The following is a 14,702-nucleotide window of genomic DNA, read 5'->3' as shown; positions in this document are numbered from 1 at the left end:
AAAATGGAAGACATTTGACATACCACCCATCAAATTTTAAATAATTATATATATATATATATATATATATATATATATATATATATATATATATATATATATATATATATATATATATATATATATATATATATATATATATATATATATATATATATATATATATATTCATTTATTTATTTATACTTATGCTCTTTCTTTTAGATAGATAGATATAATACATAGAACATATATATGAGTCATTCCAAAAATGGAAGACATTTGACATACCACTCATCAAATTTTAAATAATTATTATATATATATATATATATATATATATATATATATATATATATATATATATATATATATATATATATATATATATATATATATATATATATATATATATTCATTTTTTTATAATTATGCTCTTTCTTTTATTTTATTTCTTACATTTTGATACCAAAATTTTAATCCATCAAAAACTTGCTGACAAGCAAATGGGGCATTGCGACCTCTAAAGAACGTTAAAGTCTTCATTTGAAACTGCAAACATAGAAGATTTACACAAATAAAAGTGTGTCGCTTTGCTAATCGTTATTTTGAAAATGTACCCGTTTGTTCCTCTCTGCCAGTTAGATCAGAGCAGACGATTGATTCATCCTATAGAGGCGCTATTTTCTCCCGTGCCCCTGTGTACACCGTCGCAGCCGGAAGGCCGCTGACCGGAGCTGCCTGTCGAAAAGGAGCTGCGCAGCTTTGCTACGCCGTTTGTGGGTAAGCCAACGCGGAAATCTGGACTTTTGCACAGACCCCCCTGCTCCGAAGAAACATCTATTAAGAAATGACAGCGGCCAGCATTTCTCTTTTCTTCGACACTGAAATCTCCGACGAGGTAAATGACGGCTGCGCTTTAGTTCAGTCGATATGCTAACGTTAGCATTGACGCTTCTCTGTCAAACTATTTTAGTAGAGTTTGAGCACGGACAAATAATGCTCCCGTGAGACTTACACTTGGTTGCGTTATAGAATTACTCGACAAACTGTCTACAGCCATTCATGGTGCTGGCTGGTCATGTCAGAATGTAATATTTGCGTAAAGTTTGTAATATCGCGTCAGATGACGTGACTTAAGAGTTTGGCGCTAAATGTGCGTAGTCGGAATGTCACGCGAAGTTTCACTCTTTTAAAGCAGACAATTTTGAAATATTGCGGCCCAAAAGGAAAAACTAACCACAGGTGTAGACACTTGAACGGCTGCCAATCTGTTTAATTGACAGGCTCTACTGTAGTGTGACGTAACGAAGCGTCTTCATATGTCATTTATAGTCGCATGTAGTGGCTCGGTCGTATGGCCAGTGTAATTCGAACATATATGCGCTACTTTTGGAAACCGTGCACTAACCTAACATTTACACGGCCCTTTTACTGTCTTCGTCAGCTGGTCGCTTGCGAATTTCACGAGAGAGAGAGGGGGGGGGGGGGGGGGGGGGAGGAATCTGTCCACCCCTTATTTCTTTTATACTAAAGATAACAGTAACCGGCCCACTTGACTCACATCAGTGCTGTCCAAACATTTTTCAAGGAGGGCCAGATTTGGTGAGGTGTGGAGGGCAATCATTGCACCCGACAGTCTTTGAACCAATAACATGAAATATAAACTATTTTATGATTTTTTTATTTATTTATTTATTTATTTTTTTAATCACAAGTGGCACATGTCTTGACACAGTTTCATTTTTAAGGTTTTACCAAAATCATCAGTGCTGCTATGGGGATCTCATCTTCCGGCATTACTATAATCCAGAATACTGACAGAGTTGATGTCTCGAAAGCACTTTTTAGGCCGCCGTTATTTGTGATCTCTAGCAGTTGGTATTCTTGAACAGAAGTACTGGATTACCCAGGTTTATTGACAAAGGGGTCGTGGATCCATTCCTTGTCAGTTCGAGGATCCTTTGAGGTTGGGAAGTAGTGCTCAAACACTTTTAAATGCAGAGGCAGACGATTGTGCGCCAACTGTGAGAATGACTGCTTTGGCTGTGTATCTTCCAAAAATCTCCTCCAATGTGTGAAATGGGAAATGTGCCTCTGTTCACACGTTGTACCCACAAATTCAGTTTGGCTTTCAATGCAGCTGCTTTATCTGTCAACTTGAAGACAGTTGTCAGTTTTCCCTGAAGAGAAGGATTGAGTTCATAGAACATGCTGAATACGTCACAAAAGTGAGTTTTGCGACCCACTCCTTGTCACTGAAATGTGCTGCCAGCTGTGACTTCTTTTCTGAGAGAAATCTCTGCAGCGGCTCTCTTAATTCAACCACTCCGGCCAGCGATCTCTCTCGGGATAACCATCGAATTTCCGTGTGTAAAAGAAGGCGTCTGTGCTCGGCACTCATCTCCTCACATAGTTGCTCGAAAGGGCGTGCGCTTTGATGTGGTTAATAATTTTAACTACATCATTCAATACGCTATTAAGTTCTGGTGGAATCTTTCGACTAGCCAGTCTGTGAACGACACAGTGTGTCAATTCACATTCAGGTGGAACTTCCTTAATCCGAGCAGTTAAACCAGACAGCCATCCGGTCATGGCAGCGGCTCAATCTGTGCATGTGCCGACACAAAAAGACCATTTAAGTTTTCTTGATATATAATCATCCAGCGACTTGAATATTTCTGCGGGCGTGGTTTTGGTTGCTAACAATAGTGCACACAACATATCTTCATGCACATCCTCCTGATAAAGGTATCTTACATAAACAACTAGGGCTGCACGATTAATCAAATTTTAATCGCGATCATGATATTGGCTGTCACGATTTATTAAGATGATAATCGGCGATATTAACACTTTAAAAGCTGCCTACCAGTACAGTGGAACCCTGTGTTACAACGTCCCTGACTTGCGGTATTTTCATGTTGCGACCTGGAATACTGAGGTTTTTTTTCATCCCCTCTGACATTTTCCTGGATTTTCGCCCGAAACAAGTCATGACCCTAGGGGCTTTGCTGTATTTGTGTTGTTTCGTCTCCATTTGCAGGAGTTTTTAGGTAATTACACTCATTTTCAGTTGCCGCCCCTGCAACGTGTCACTGCAATTCTGGTCTGCTATTTGTCTGCGTCTCCTCACGGAAATGGTGGTCTGCTATTGGTCAGCCTCATTTGTTTCAAATGGCGGCACGGTAAAGCTTTGTTCGATTGTTTCACTGGCGCGTCCCGGAGATACCCGGTTTCAATCCCACCTTAAAAGTCTTTAGATGACAATGTTTACCACGTTTGCATGCCAAAAGCCTCTGCTTTTCTCAGCCCCAAGTATACCAAACTAGCTGTCAATTGAGACCTTTTTTGGAAAATCCGATTGGCAAAAACTCTAATAAATTGGGTGTGAAATGACCAAAAAAGACATTTTGACTGCTAAGTCAACATTTTTTTTTTTTTTTTTTACTTTCAGGCTGTTGTCGGTCTTCTTATAGGTCTGTTTGTAGTATGTGCTTGGTTCTTAGACTTATTTTTGGCAAAGGTTTGCACTCGGCAAGTTTTTGCCATAATTATTTTGCCACTATTATTTTGCTAGTTGTGGGTTTAATATTGGTGTTAATGTATCTCGTGACTGAGGTAAACTTCTCGACATGAGTCATTGACGGATTTTACAGTGAGTATTCTGTCATTTTTTCAAAATAAAAACATTTTTCAGACTTGGATAATAAATAAAATAGAAATAATGTAAGTTATTTATTTTTTCTCTGCGGCCCGATACCAAACAACCGGTACCGGTCTGTGGCCCGGTGGTTGGGGATCCCTGCGTTAGACGCTGCACTGCTTGTCAAGTATGGTCGTCAAAGGCAAACTTCGTGAGGAGGTCAGTCAATTCTTTAAATTTTAAAGGATTGACCGACTTCCTCACCGTGTACAAGTAACACATTACCGTATTTTCCACACTACAAGGCGCACCGGTTTATAAGGCGCGCCCTCAATTAATTACATATTTTAAAACCTTTTTCCATATAAGACGCACCGGATTATAAGGCGCACCCTCAATTAATGACATATTTTACAACTTTTTCAATCACAATATAGTAATACTCAAAGTAATAACAATAGTAACTCAAATAATAACTCTAAACTCTCAGTAGCAAAATAACTGTCAATATGACCAACATTGTTCAACTGTAAACACACAAAAGAAACAGGTAAAGCTTACTTTATCAGTTCATTCCCCATCTACAAATCCCAATCTCAGCATTGATCCATATATAAGGCGCGCCTGATTATAAGGCGCACCATCATCTTTTAAAAAAAAAATTAAGGCTTTTAGGTGCGCCTTATAGTGTGGAAAATACGGTACATGTTTTCCAGAAGCTTAGTCACAACAACACTAAACCAACTTGATAATCTTTGGTACCCAGTGAGCACTCACATTCACAAAAAGAAAAAAAAAGCGATAAGTGACTCCTCCCTATATTTTCCAATTCACCGTTTTTTTTCTTGATTGATGTTTTTCCGCCTTTATTTTTGTGCATGTCCTATCCACCCTTCTCCTGTTATGTACATCCTGTCCAATCACTTCCTCTTTTATTAATTTTTTTAAATATATATAAGCGGCATGCGGGCAGCAAAGTTTTTTAGTCAGTTAAGCAGAGCGCTCATCGATGTCATTCAGCAGCATTTACAGACTTTGGAACAAGGTGCACACATGACACAGCGCATCATAAGACGCAGTGCTCATTTTACCTCTGGAAAGTGTTGGGTCCCCGGGACTCGCAATACTAAAAAGAAACTATGGGTCCTGACAAAAATGTATGGAGTCCCAAAGATTGCGCAGGAAAAAAAATAAGGTTCAAACTGTATTTACAAGATGTGAGCAAAACCCAACAACAGATATTAACAAATGCGACAGAAAATGTATTGAAATAAGAGAATGATCTTACTTGTTGTATTCGTCATATTATTCGTATTGCAACCACTGATATAACTTAGTCCATTTTAGTATTAAAGTCCGCTAAACTTCAACAAGTCAACATGTGTTTCTCTTCTCAATCTTCCAAAGCATTTCACTTTCACTTTTTGCTTTTTCGTTTTTTCTCATTGTTACCTGATTGTGCTTTATTTCATTTGTCACTGATACAAAAAAAAAATTCCGGGTTGATGTTATTAGGCTTAAATATAGCACTTTTAGGAAGCTTTTTTTTTTTTTTTTTAATGAGATCCTGCAGATGAAATCTCACAACAAGATCTCTGATGAAAACGAGTCAACCTGACCTGCAAGATGAAAACAAAAATGGCGAACAAAGTTGTAAAAAATTGTTACTAAGTGGTCAAGTTTTGCTGAATAAAAGAGGAAACAGACGATGATTGATAATCTGATATCCAAAAACTAGGAGCAGGAATCTTTGACTGTCTGATGATTCAATTCTGATTTTGGGGTCTCTGATTCAATTCAGAATCGATTTTTGATTCAAAATGATTTGATTCAATCAAAAATGATTTGATCCAATCAAACATGCCTGTTTTCCCCCAAATAATAAAGTGGACAACCACTACTGTTTTAAGTTTGCTATAAATTCTATAACTTATAAAATTACACAAATTTTAAAAAATGTTACCCAAAAAGAAAAATATTAATATTTATCAGCACATTCATGACAAACGAGAGCTAAATTGTATGTGCAAAGCATTGAATATGTGCCGGTTTGTTAATCTCTTAGCATATCGGGAGAATTATTTTATTGTAACATATTTGAAATGATTGTGAGTAGGCATGGGACAATATCAGAATCTGACTTTACTATAACCTTGAACCATAACATCACGGTATTGAAATTACAGCTCTAAAATATATCATTTCCAAATCTTTTTGCAAAAAGCATTTTTCGAGATTCTATAAACAGATTGGTTATAGCAGGGTCACCAACGTGGTGTCCGCGGGCACTGGGTAGCCCCCGAGTATCGCATGAGTTAACCTGTTCTGCAATTAGATGTGATAAGAACATTGGGATTTTTTAGGAATTTTCTAGAAAGGACATTAACTTAGAAATGACATTTTGACTGCCAATTGATTAAAATTTGTCGAAAAGTAAATGTGCTCGGTTCTAAGTATGCTTCATTTTTTTCATTGGTTTGCACTCAGCAAGTTAGCTGTGTTGCCTGTGTGCCAAGTTTTTGCTACATCTTGGGTGAATGTTTTAATTATTTACTTTAGTTTATTATTATATTACTATTATTATCATTATTATTATTTGTAAGTCTCTAGCCTTGAAGTCTGGTGTATATACTCCTTGTTTAAAAAAAAAAAGGGGGGGGGCACTAAATAGACACGTTTGACTAAATATGATGACTAATCGTGATTTCAATATTAACCAAAATAATTGTGATTATTATTTTGGCCATAATCGTGCAGACCTCATTCCATCTATGCTCTAGTCTCAATCTGTGCTGTTGACGCCTATTTGCAAAGACATTCAACCCCATGGTTGATCCCCTAGAAGTCAATTGTTCATTAGGCCGCATCGTTTATAAGGTTTCCCATCGTCTGGGATGGCCGTGAAGGCAACAAAACTCAGGAAGTTGGTGATGGGGGAGAAGAGCAATTACCTTCCACCCCACAGTTGTCGTTGCTGTCATGGTGTGGTTATGGCCAACAGTATTCCTTTTTGTTTTCGATAGTTTGTTGCTAGTTACAAAACCCCGATGAATGCAATATGAGTGGCAAACTAATAGACTCCTGGAGTACACACATATTGGTTAAGCCAGTGGTGTCAAACACATTTTTATTTTGGGCCGCATTATAGTGATAGTTTCTGTCAAAGGGCCGGAATGATTGTGAATTCAAATACATTTTAAGTGTGTTGATCATACATTTACCAAGATTTGATATCAGAAGCCGGCAAAAACTGTTCAAAAGAGATTTGGAGAGTAAGAAAATGTTTGTTTTTCTTCCCCCAAATTTTTAAAAGTTAAAGACAACTTGCAATTTTGATATTTTAGTCAGAAAACCGAAGTCAAATCAGCATTTCAAGGGCCACACAAAGTGAGGTGGCGGGCCGGATCTGGCCCCCGGGCCTTGACTTTGACACCTGTGGGTTAAGCAGTTACTTTATTTCTAGAATTTTGTTAGTTGGCTCATTATTACCACAGGTCATGTATTTTTTACCTGATTGTAACCTCAAGGCGATGTTGCACATTGGAGATGGTGTTCAGTTCATAAACACTTGAACAAGCAAATAGCAGGGTACCGGTCAACCTGTGCTCTGTGGTGTATCCAACCAGTGATGTTAGTTTGGAAAATGTTATCTTATTGCAATAGTCTGTCTACTAAGGCAACTCAACATTTATTTGAACAAAGTTAATCCACACAACAATTCCATTTGCCTAGTTACACCACATGCATGCACGAGCCCTTCATTTGAGTGGAACTTCTCTGCGACACTGCTGCACTGGTACACGAGTTTAAACGCAACTATCCCAAGACCATGCACCCATTCACTGTTTATGCTGCTCCTTCCTTTGCACACTACTTGTTAAATAGTGGCACCTAACCTACCATGCACACATGCACTTTACTTTATTTACCATTTCACATTTGTGTAGGTATCTGTACATGAACATACCCACTTACAGTTTATACTTGTTCTCTGCTACTTATGTGTTGTTTTTAACATGCTTTGGATCTAACTTGTTACTTATTCTTTTTTACGACATTTGTGTGGACAGCTAAGTAAGAATTTAATTGTACGGAGAAGCTTGTTTTTACACCGTGCACATGACAGCAAATACTTTGAATCTTGAATCTTAGGTATTTGCAATGATGGTACAACTCCAACACCATGCTGTCGAATTCAACTACAGTGTACAGAATGCCAGTCAGTTTTTTCCCCCGTCTATTTTCATATCCGTTATATGTCCCCTATGATACATATTGAGCTTGAATTATTGCCCAGCCCTACTTAGCAGGAGTAAACTGTGGAACTGCAAGCGTGGTCGCAGTCAGGGTTCTCCTGACTATTTTACGTTCACTGCATGCAGAGCGCCCACTGTGGGCAAGTGCACCTGAGTATCGATTCCATGGGAAAAAATAGCTTTTACTTAGATATGACGTGTTATCCTGTGTCTCTTGGCCAATACTCAAATTTATTCCTTTTTTTAAAGTATTATTTTGTGTTTATGTTTAAACATAATATGTCCGTTTTCATGTTTGCATTTCATTGGGGGGGGGGGGGGGGGGGGGGGTGAGAGAGGTGAATGAGAGAGGTGAGTTAGAGCGCTACTCACGTCAGGACCGCTTGGAATATATAAAGTGAAGCTCAAGGCTTATCTATTTAGTGTTCAACTGAACTCTATTACTTTATTGTCATATTTTGCCTGTTTTATTAATCATTTAATTGAGTCAGTTTACTAAAGCCTATAGGCCCCCATTAAAGCCAGTGTGAATACCTATATATTAGGGGTGGGATGAGACACAAATCCCACAAGATGAGATGTCTCATGAGATTAAGTGGATGAGAACAAAATGAGATTTTAGCACAATTTGTAATATAAAATAGTGTCTTAACATCAGTTTTCCATTTTTCAATATGTTGTCTGTTTACTGAGAAAATTGCAACACAATTAAGTGGCGTGCATATGTAAAATAAAAACCAGGCAAATTTTTCAGCTACAGCTGAAATATTTCCTAATACTGTATTGTTTAATATAATACGCACAGCTCTTTAACTGTTTGCGCTAAAATGTTGAAACTTGGAATTATTTTAGCAGATGTCATAAGACACCAGTAGAAAACTAGTAGAACAAGTCAAGTAAAGATGATTGGTTAAACTACTACTTGAACAGGATAATATTTTTACTGGAGGACACTTTAAAGTTGGCCAGATTTGCAGTTGAATTGGTTGCGGTGCCAAGCCCTGAAAGCAGTTTTTTTTTTTTTTTTTTTAACCTTTTGGGATTACAAAATTGCATTCTGTTATATCGTGGTTAATTTTGAATAGATTTAATTAAATGTAATTAAATTAATTCAATTTAATTAGTCGGAACAATTATTTCTCACAATCACACACGTTCACTTGAATATAGACTGTTTACAACTAGAAACACAGATGTCATGCATACTTGTACTTCAGGTCCGTTTGGATGCATGACCACAAATTGTTTAAGACAGAATGGAAAGTGAAATGTGTAGTTTCCATTGCTATTTGTAATGGTCCTGCCTTTGCTCTCTCCATTTCTCGTTTTTCTCCTCAGAGCAAGATGTTGAACTACACCCAGACATGCGCCGGCGCAAGTGGCCAAGCCAATTCGAGCCGCTATAAGACCGAGCTGTGCCGGCCCTTCGAGGAGAGCGGCTATTGCAAGTACGGCGACAAGTGTCAGTTCGCCCATGGTGCGCTCGAGCTGCGAAGCTTGAGCCGCCACCCCAAGTACAAGACTGAGGCGTGCCGCACTTTCCACACTATCGGATTTTGCCCGTACGGCCCCCGCTGCCACTTCATCCACAACCCAGAGGAACGCCGGGGGCCCCCGCTTTCGGCCTTCAACAAGATGGGGTGCCTTCGCCTTCAGCACAGTTTCAGCTTTGCAGGCTTCCCCAGCTTCGGCGGCTCGCAAGACAGCCCCGCTTCAATCACCCCACCTCCCACTCGCTCCAGCGAAGACCTGACAGAGCATTCCGGCCATCCCTTCATCTATTCGCGGCAGGAGATTTCCAGCCTGTTCGGCCCCAGTTTGGGGCCTCCTCCAGCATGTGAGCCTCAGCTTTCCCCGACAATCCCTGTCTTTTTGCAGCCAGCCTCAGAGGGGCCCCCCAGCCCGCTCAGCTCTTTGTCTGACCAGGAGGGTTACCAGAGCAGTCTTGGCAGTCAGGGAGACTCGGAGTCCCCCCTCTTGGATGCATCCCGCCGCCTCCCCATTTTCAGCAGGCTCTCAGTTTCTGATGAGTAAAATGAGCTATTCCCGGATAACGAGAGAAAGATAAAGACCACTTTGCTCGCACCCCTGTTGTGTTTACAGATGAACTCGGCTCACAATGTCAGATGCCTTTTTTGAGGATTTCAGTAGCATTCAGTCTATTTAATACTATAAACCATTACCCAGTACCACCCAAAGGCGCCGGTGCCACGTTGAAAATGAATGTGAACCCTTGTGAGATGTAGCTCAGATTGTAAAGTGGTAAAATGCACACTTGTCATTGGAAACAGCAGTCACAAGTCAATCTAAATGCAGCAGTTGCCTTTTGTCACAACCTTTAAAACCTCCCTGTGAAAGCTCAGTGTTAAATTTGTCAGGATGACCTCAGCTAAGTGAACAAGAGGACATTGGTAGGCATGATATAGTTTTGTGTGTACAGTATGTGTGATTTGTGAAGCGAGCAATCAGTCTCAGCGAAACTATTTTCTTTGAAATCATGCTAGGTGAGGGCATAGTATTCATGTGGTTTGCGAGTCACAGAAGGCTCCTAACTTAGCAAGGCTGGAACCCTGAAGTGGCTCCGTGGACATTAACCCATCCCCCCCAACAACATGGATGGTGCAGGCCACACACAGCTTGAGGAATCATTTCCATAGATCAGGAAGCTATTGGATTTGACGCGAGCATCACTAGTTTCCATGGGTTATGTTTGTGCGAGTTATTTGATCACTTAGAGGAACTAACCTTTAAAATGCCAGCAGACAATGTTTAAAGTGCAGCTTCTAATTTTGCCAAGTTTTGCTCTGAAATGTTGAGCAATCGCTTATGGTTTGTCCATAATGGAGTCCTGGTCCCAGCGGATTTCCCATGTTCATGTCTATTGTATATTATTGTTATTATTATTATTATTATTATTATTATTATTATTATTGTCTAGTTATTCCATAAAGCTCTATTTATATAGGCTTGTATAGGTTGTCACTGCTTATTTATCATATATTTATTGCTGATCTTAAGCATTTTTACTTTGTATTTAATCTGTTAATGAAACAATAGTATATTTTTCTTTTGTTAAATTATCTTCCATAATCGCAAGATTGTGAAGCCGATTTTTTTTTCTACGTTCATATATAACACTGCAATGACATTATTTCTTGTTTTGAAACTTAATCTGAATGCACAAATGTGTATCATTTGTATTTATCACTTGCTCCTATGTGTCAGACCGCAGGTGGAGAATGTGTTGCAGTCTGAAGGCACAAATGCCTTGTCAGCTTGGCACGATAGTGCACATAGGTTGCAGGTGGCGTTCATCCTCTTACCGCAGTTAGAATTTTGCACTAAATATTTGGGAAACAGTTCTTGTACCTCGTCACATAAATCTATGTACAATAAGAGAACGATATATATTTGCTAACAGAGGATGTAAAGGTGGTAAAGTGACCAATTTGAGACATAAGTCCACCTGACCTAACCACCTTCGCCGTGCATTGATAGTGCTGCTTGCCGTGTGTTTTGGGCCTCTAGAATGTAGACTGCTTCTGGAACAGTCACATACTCATTATCAGTAACTTTAAATTGTGATTCGTGTCTTGTAATACATCAGGTGATTTGAGAAAGATCTCAGCTATTTTATTTTTAAAGTCAAACAAGCTTGCCTTTTTTCTCGACTGTGCACAGACGTACTAGCACTTTTTGTCTTGATAATGATGTAAAGGATATTTTCCCATAAAGTGCCTAAAGGAGAAAAAACATTCCAGGTTTCCCAATTGTTGTGCCTTCCTGTTTTTTGTTTTAAATAAACAGTATGAGTGCTAAAAGCCTAAAATGTATTCCTGTAGGTAAGACGTTAACAGCATTGGAACACAGCTGTAACTACTGTAGTGTCTTTGTTGATGGTTTATTTTGTGATTACAGATTGCAGTTAAAACCAATAAAATGTGTTGATTGCATGTAAGAGCGTGTTTGTGAAGAAAGATGGTCCTGATTCTACAGAGTGCCCCTCAAGACGAGGTCGATGTTTCTTTTTCCTGTCCGATTTTGAATTTGTCCCAAACAAATAAAAGCGTGTCAATAGGTATTCTGAAATAAGGTTCAGTTCATTTTAATGCAAAAGCCACATTCACATGAAATCAAACCGTAAAATAAAAAAAAAAATAAAAAAATTTAAAAATACAGCAGGGTTCATACCCCAAGGGTGTGTAAACCGTTACTTCTTGGTGCAACCACATTAGCTCAACCCATAAAAATGATCATTTCTGTCTTTCTGTTCTCAAGCTTTTATTAGTTGCAAGGGGCGTTTTTTGTTTGGGATACATGATCGCAGACCAAGAAAAAAAAAAAAAAAAACTTTTTTCCCCCACCTTTTAATGTGACCTGTAACCTGTAGTACAACAAGAGACATGTAAGATGGAACTATATTTACAAAAAAAAAAAAAAAAAAAAGAGCAAATATCTAGTTTATTTGGCATTGATCATATGCGTCTGATGGTGGCAAATTCCCGTTGCCTCCCATTAAAAAGCAATATAAATGGAACTGGTTAAATTGGAGCACAGCCGCATTCCCATTTGAGGTGTGGATATTTGTGCAAAAACGTACTTTTATTTCCTCCATCTCAAATGCATATATCTTAGTGGGGAAATAAATGTTTCACAATCCAGTGTATCATGGTCTCTTTCTTCATCATAAAAAGCAACTATAAGTGTAATTATTGTCGTCTTGTAACATGAGAATATGATAGCATTTTAGACAACCTGCAATAACTACTGGAAGTTATAATAAAAGTTTTTTTTTTTTTTTGCCTTGTCAGTAACCCATCTCCCCAACCTGTCAATACTACGAGCCATATTCTGCTACCGATTCATTAAAAATATTGAAGCTTCCAATATAGCATGGGTACTGCACGTGCGTTAGCACGTTGGGGTGCAGTGTTTTTCAACCTTTTTTTGCGCCAAGGCATATTTCCTTTGTTGAAAAAACCCCATGGCACACCACCAGCTAAAAATTTTGGGGAAAAACAGCTCAAATGAACAGTAAAAGGGTTATACAGTATTGTTCATAGAAGCGTTTTTGATTTTTTTTTTCATTGAAGAATGACGTTATAACACCTTGAATAGGAATCAAATGAAACCAAGAAAAAATTATTTCATAATCTTTCATATTTCTACTGCCTCAGTGTAACAACTGGGCCCATTTGAATGAGCTTATATCTTAGCTGGCATGGACGAAAGACACTCACTAAGCTCTTCTTTCACCGATCTCAGTCTTCAGATTTTACTGCAGTCAGGCTTGAGATGTTCACATCTCACAGATATATTGTGAAAACGGGAGCAATGTCAAAATAGCTTTGTTGGCCAGCATTGGGGAACACCTTGGCGGCAGGTGCCAGGCAAAAACTGTCCAAAGGTAGATCACCAAAGCTCTTGTCTCATTTCACTTAGTTCCTCCTGTTCCTGTTAAGTCATGTCCTGACCCGGTCAAAGCACTCCGTGGAGGGTAAAGATAAATAAAATGACATCTTCTCTTCAACAGTTTTCAAATATTGTCTCACACAGTGCAGCAGCATTAACATCTTGCCATTTATAGGTGAGTGGGAAGATTTCAAGATTGCCACTTTGCACATGTTGTTGGCCTTCCATTCGTGTATTCTGTTCATTCAGACGATGAAAAGTATCTGCCATGTATGCCAGTTTTGCACACTAATCACCACTTGCAAGTAGAGCTTGCGATTTTGAATACACAAGTCTTTTCACATACTACAACGAAGCATTTTTGGGGCATTTAGAGGGGAAAAAAACACGAAAATGTGATTTAAAGTTATCATGCTGCGATAAAAAAAGATCCCCTCGCCTAACATTTAAAATAGTCATGCAATTGAATGATTTATCTGTAGTCATTGCCCTAACAGTTGATCAGAAAGTCCTTAAGAAGTCCATGGCATCAACCACCCAACGTCACAAGCCAACATAGCACCATCGACGAGTGGGACACAGAACTAGCGGTTTCGGTAAATAGCAGTTTTGTTATATAACTTTATTCCCGAACGCTAATGGATATGTGCTCAGCGAATCGTGATGCTTCTTTTGTATCTGATCTGTAAAATATTATGTTTTCATCCGATATGAAAAAAGACACCTGCGATTTGAACTTTGGTGCAATACTCGAAAGTAATCAATTATAATTCAACTTTGCCCATTCATTTACTGAAATTTTGAAACAGTGACCCCTAGTGACCAAAATAAATCACTGTTTCAAATCAAATCCAGCGTCACGGGTGCCTGAAGTAGATCTAGTATTTTTGATTAACTTTGAATCCATCCATTTTCACTTGTCCTTACGAGGGTCGCTGGCTTGCTGGTGCTTATCCCAGCTGTCGTCGGGCAGTAGACAGGGGACACCCAGGAATGGTTGCTAGGAAATTGCAGATTTATTATTATTAGTAGTATTTTGGCAGTACAGTACTGTATATACTGCACATGCATACAGAGACACGCACTTATTGTTTGTGTCTGTGTGTGTCTGTGTATTTTGATTCGACCTACCCTTCCTTCATACTTTTTTCACAGGTAGAAATGTGTTGAGTAAATGCATGGAGTAAGCTATTCAATTCTAGTGTGATAAATGATGTTGATTGACTGAAGTCTCTTCAATGTACATTTATTAGCAGCACCCAGGATGAACTGGACACACCAAGCCCCATCCTCGGCTTGCATGGAGAACGCTCCGTTTTCTTGTCCTGCATGCCGCAACCAGTCTTGGGAAGGTTACTTCAAAACTGTAATGAATTATTTATTATTATTGTCATTTCAAAGTAATTAGT

General features: G+C 38.7%; 1 protein-coding gene across 1 annotated transcript; it reads left to right on the top strand.

Annotated features, from left to right (window-relative positions):
- The first annotated feature begins 682 nt into the window (after positions 1-682).
- On the top strand, positions 683-11,834 carry zfp36l1b (ZFP36 like 1 zinc finger CCCH-type b). The gene is made up of 2 exons (XM_088404076.1): positions 683-880; positions 9,220-11,834. The coding sequence occupies exons 1-2, from the start codon at positions 830-832 to the stop codon at positions 9,913-9,915; spliced, it is 747 nt and encodes a 248-aa protein (XP_088260202.1). The 5' UTR covers positions 683-829; the 3' UTR covers positions 9,916-11,834.
- The last annotated feature ends 2,868 nt before the right edge of the window (positions 11,835-14,702 follow it).

This window comes from Hippichthys cyanospilos, chromosome 20 (assembly GCF_059441005.1).
Source record: "Hippichthys cyanospilos isolate Australia breed blue-spotted pipefish chromosome 20, RoL_Hcya_1.0, whole genome shotgun sequence".
Classification (NCBI taxonomy): Eukaryota; Metazoa; Chordata; class Actinopteri; order Syngnathiformes; family Syngnathidae; genus Hippichthys; species Hippichthys cyanospilos.
Note: the sequence above shows the minus strand (reverse complement) of the source record. Positions and strands in the feature narration are given on the sequence as shown.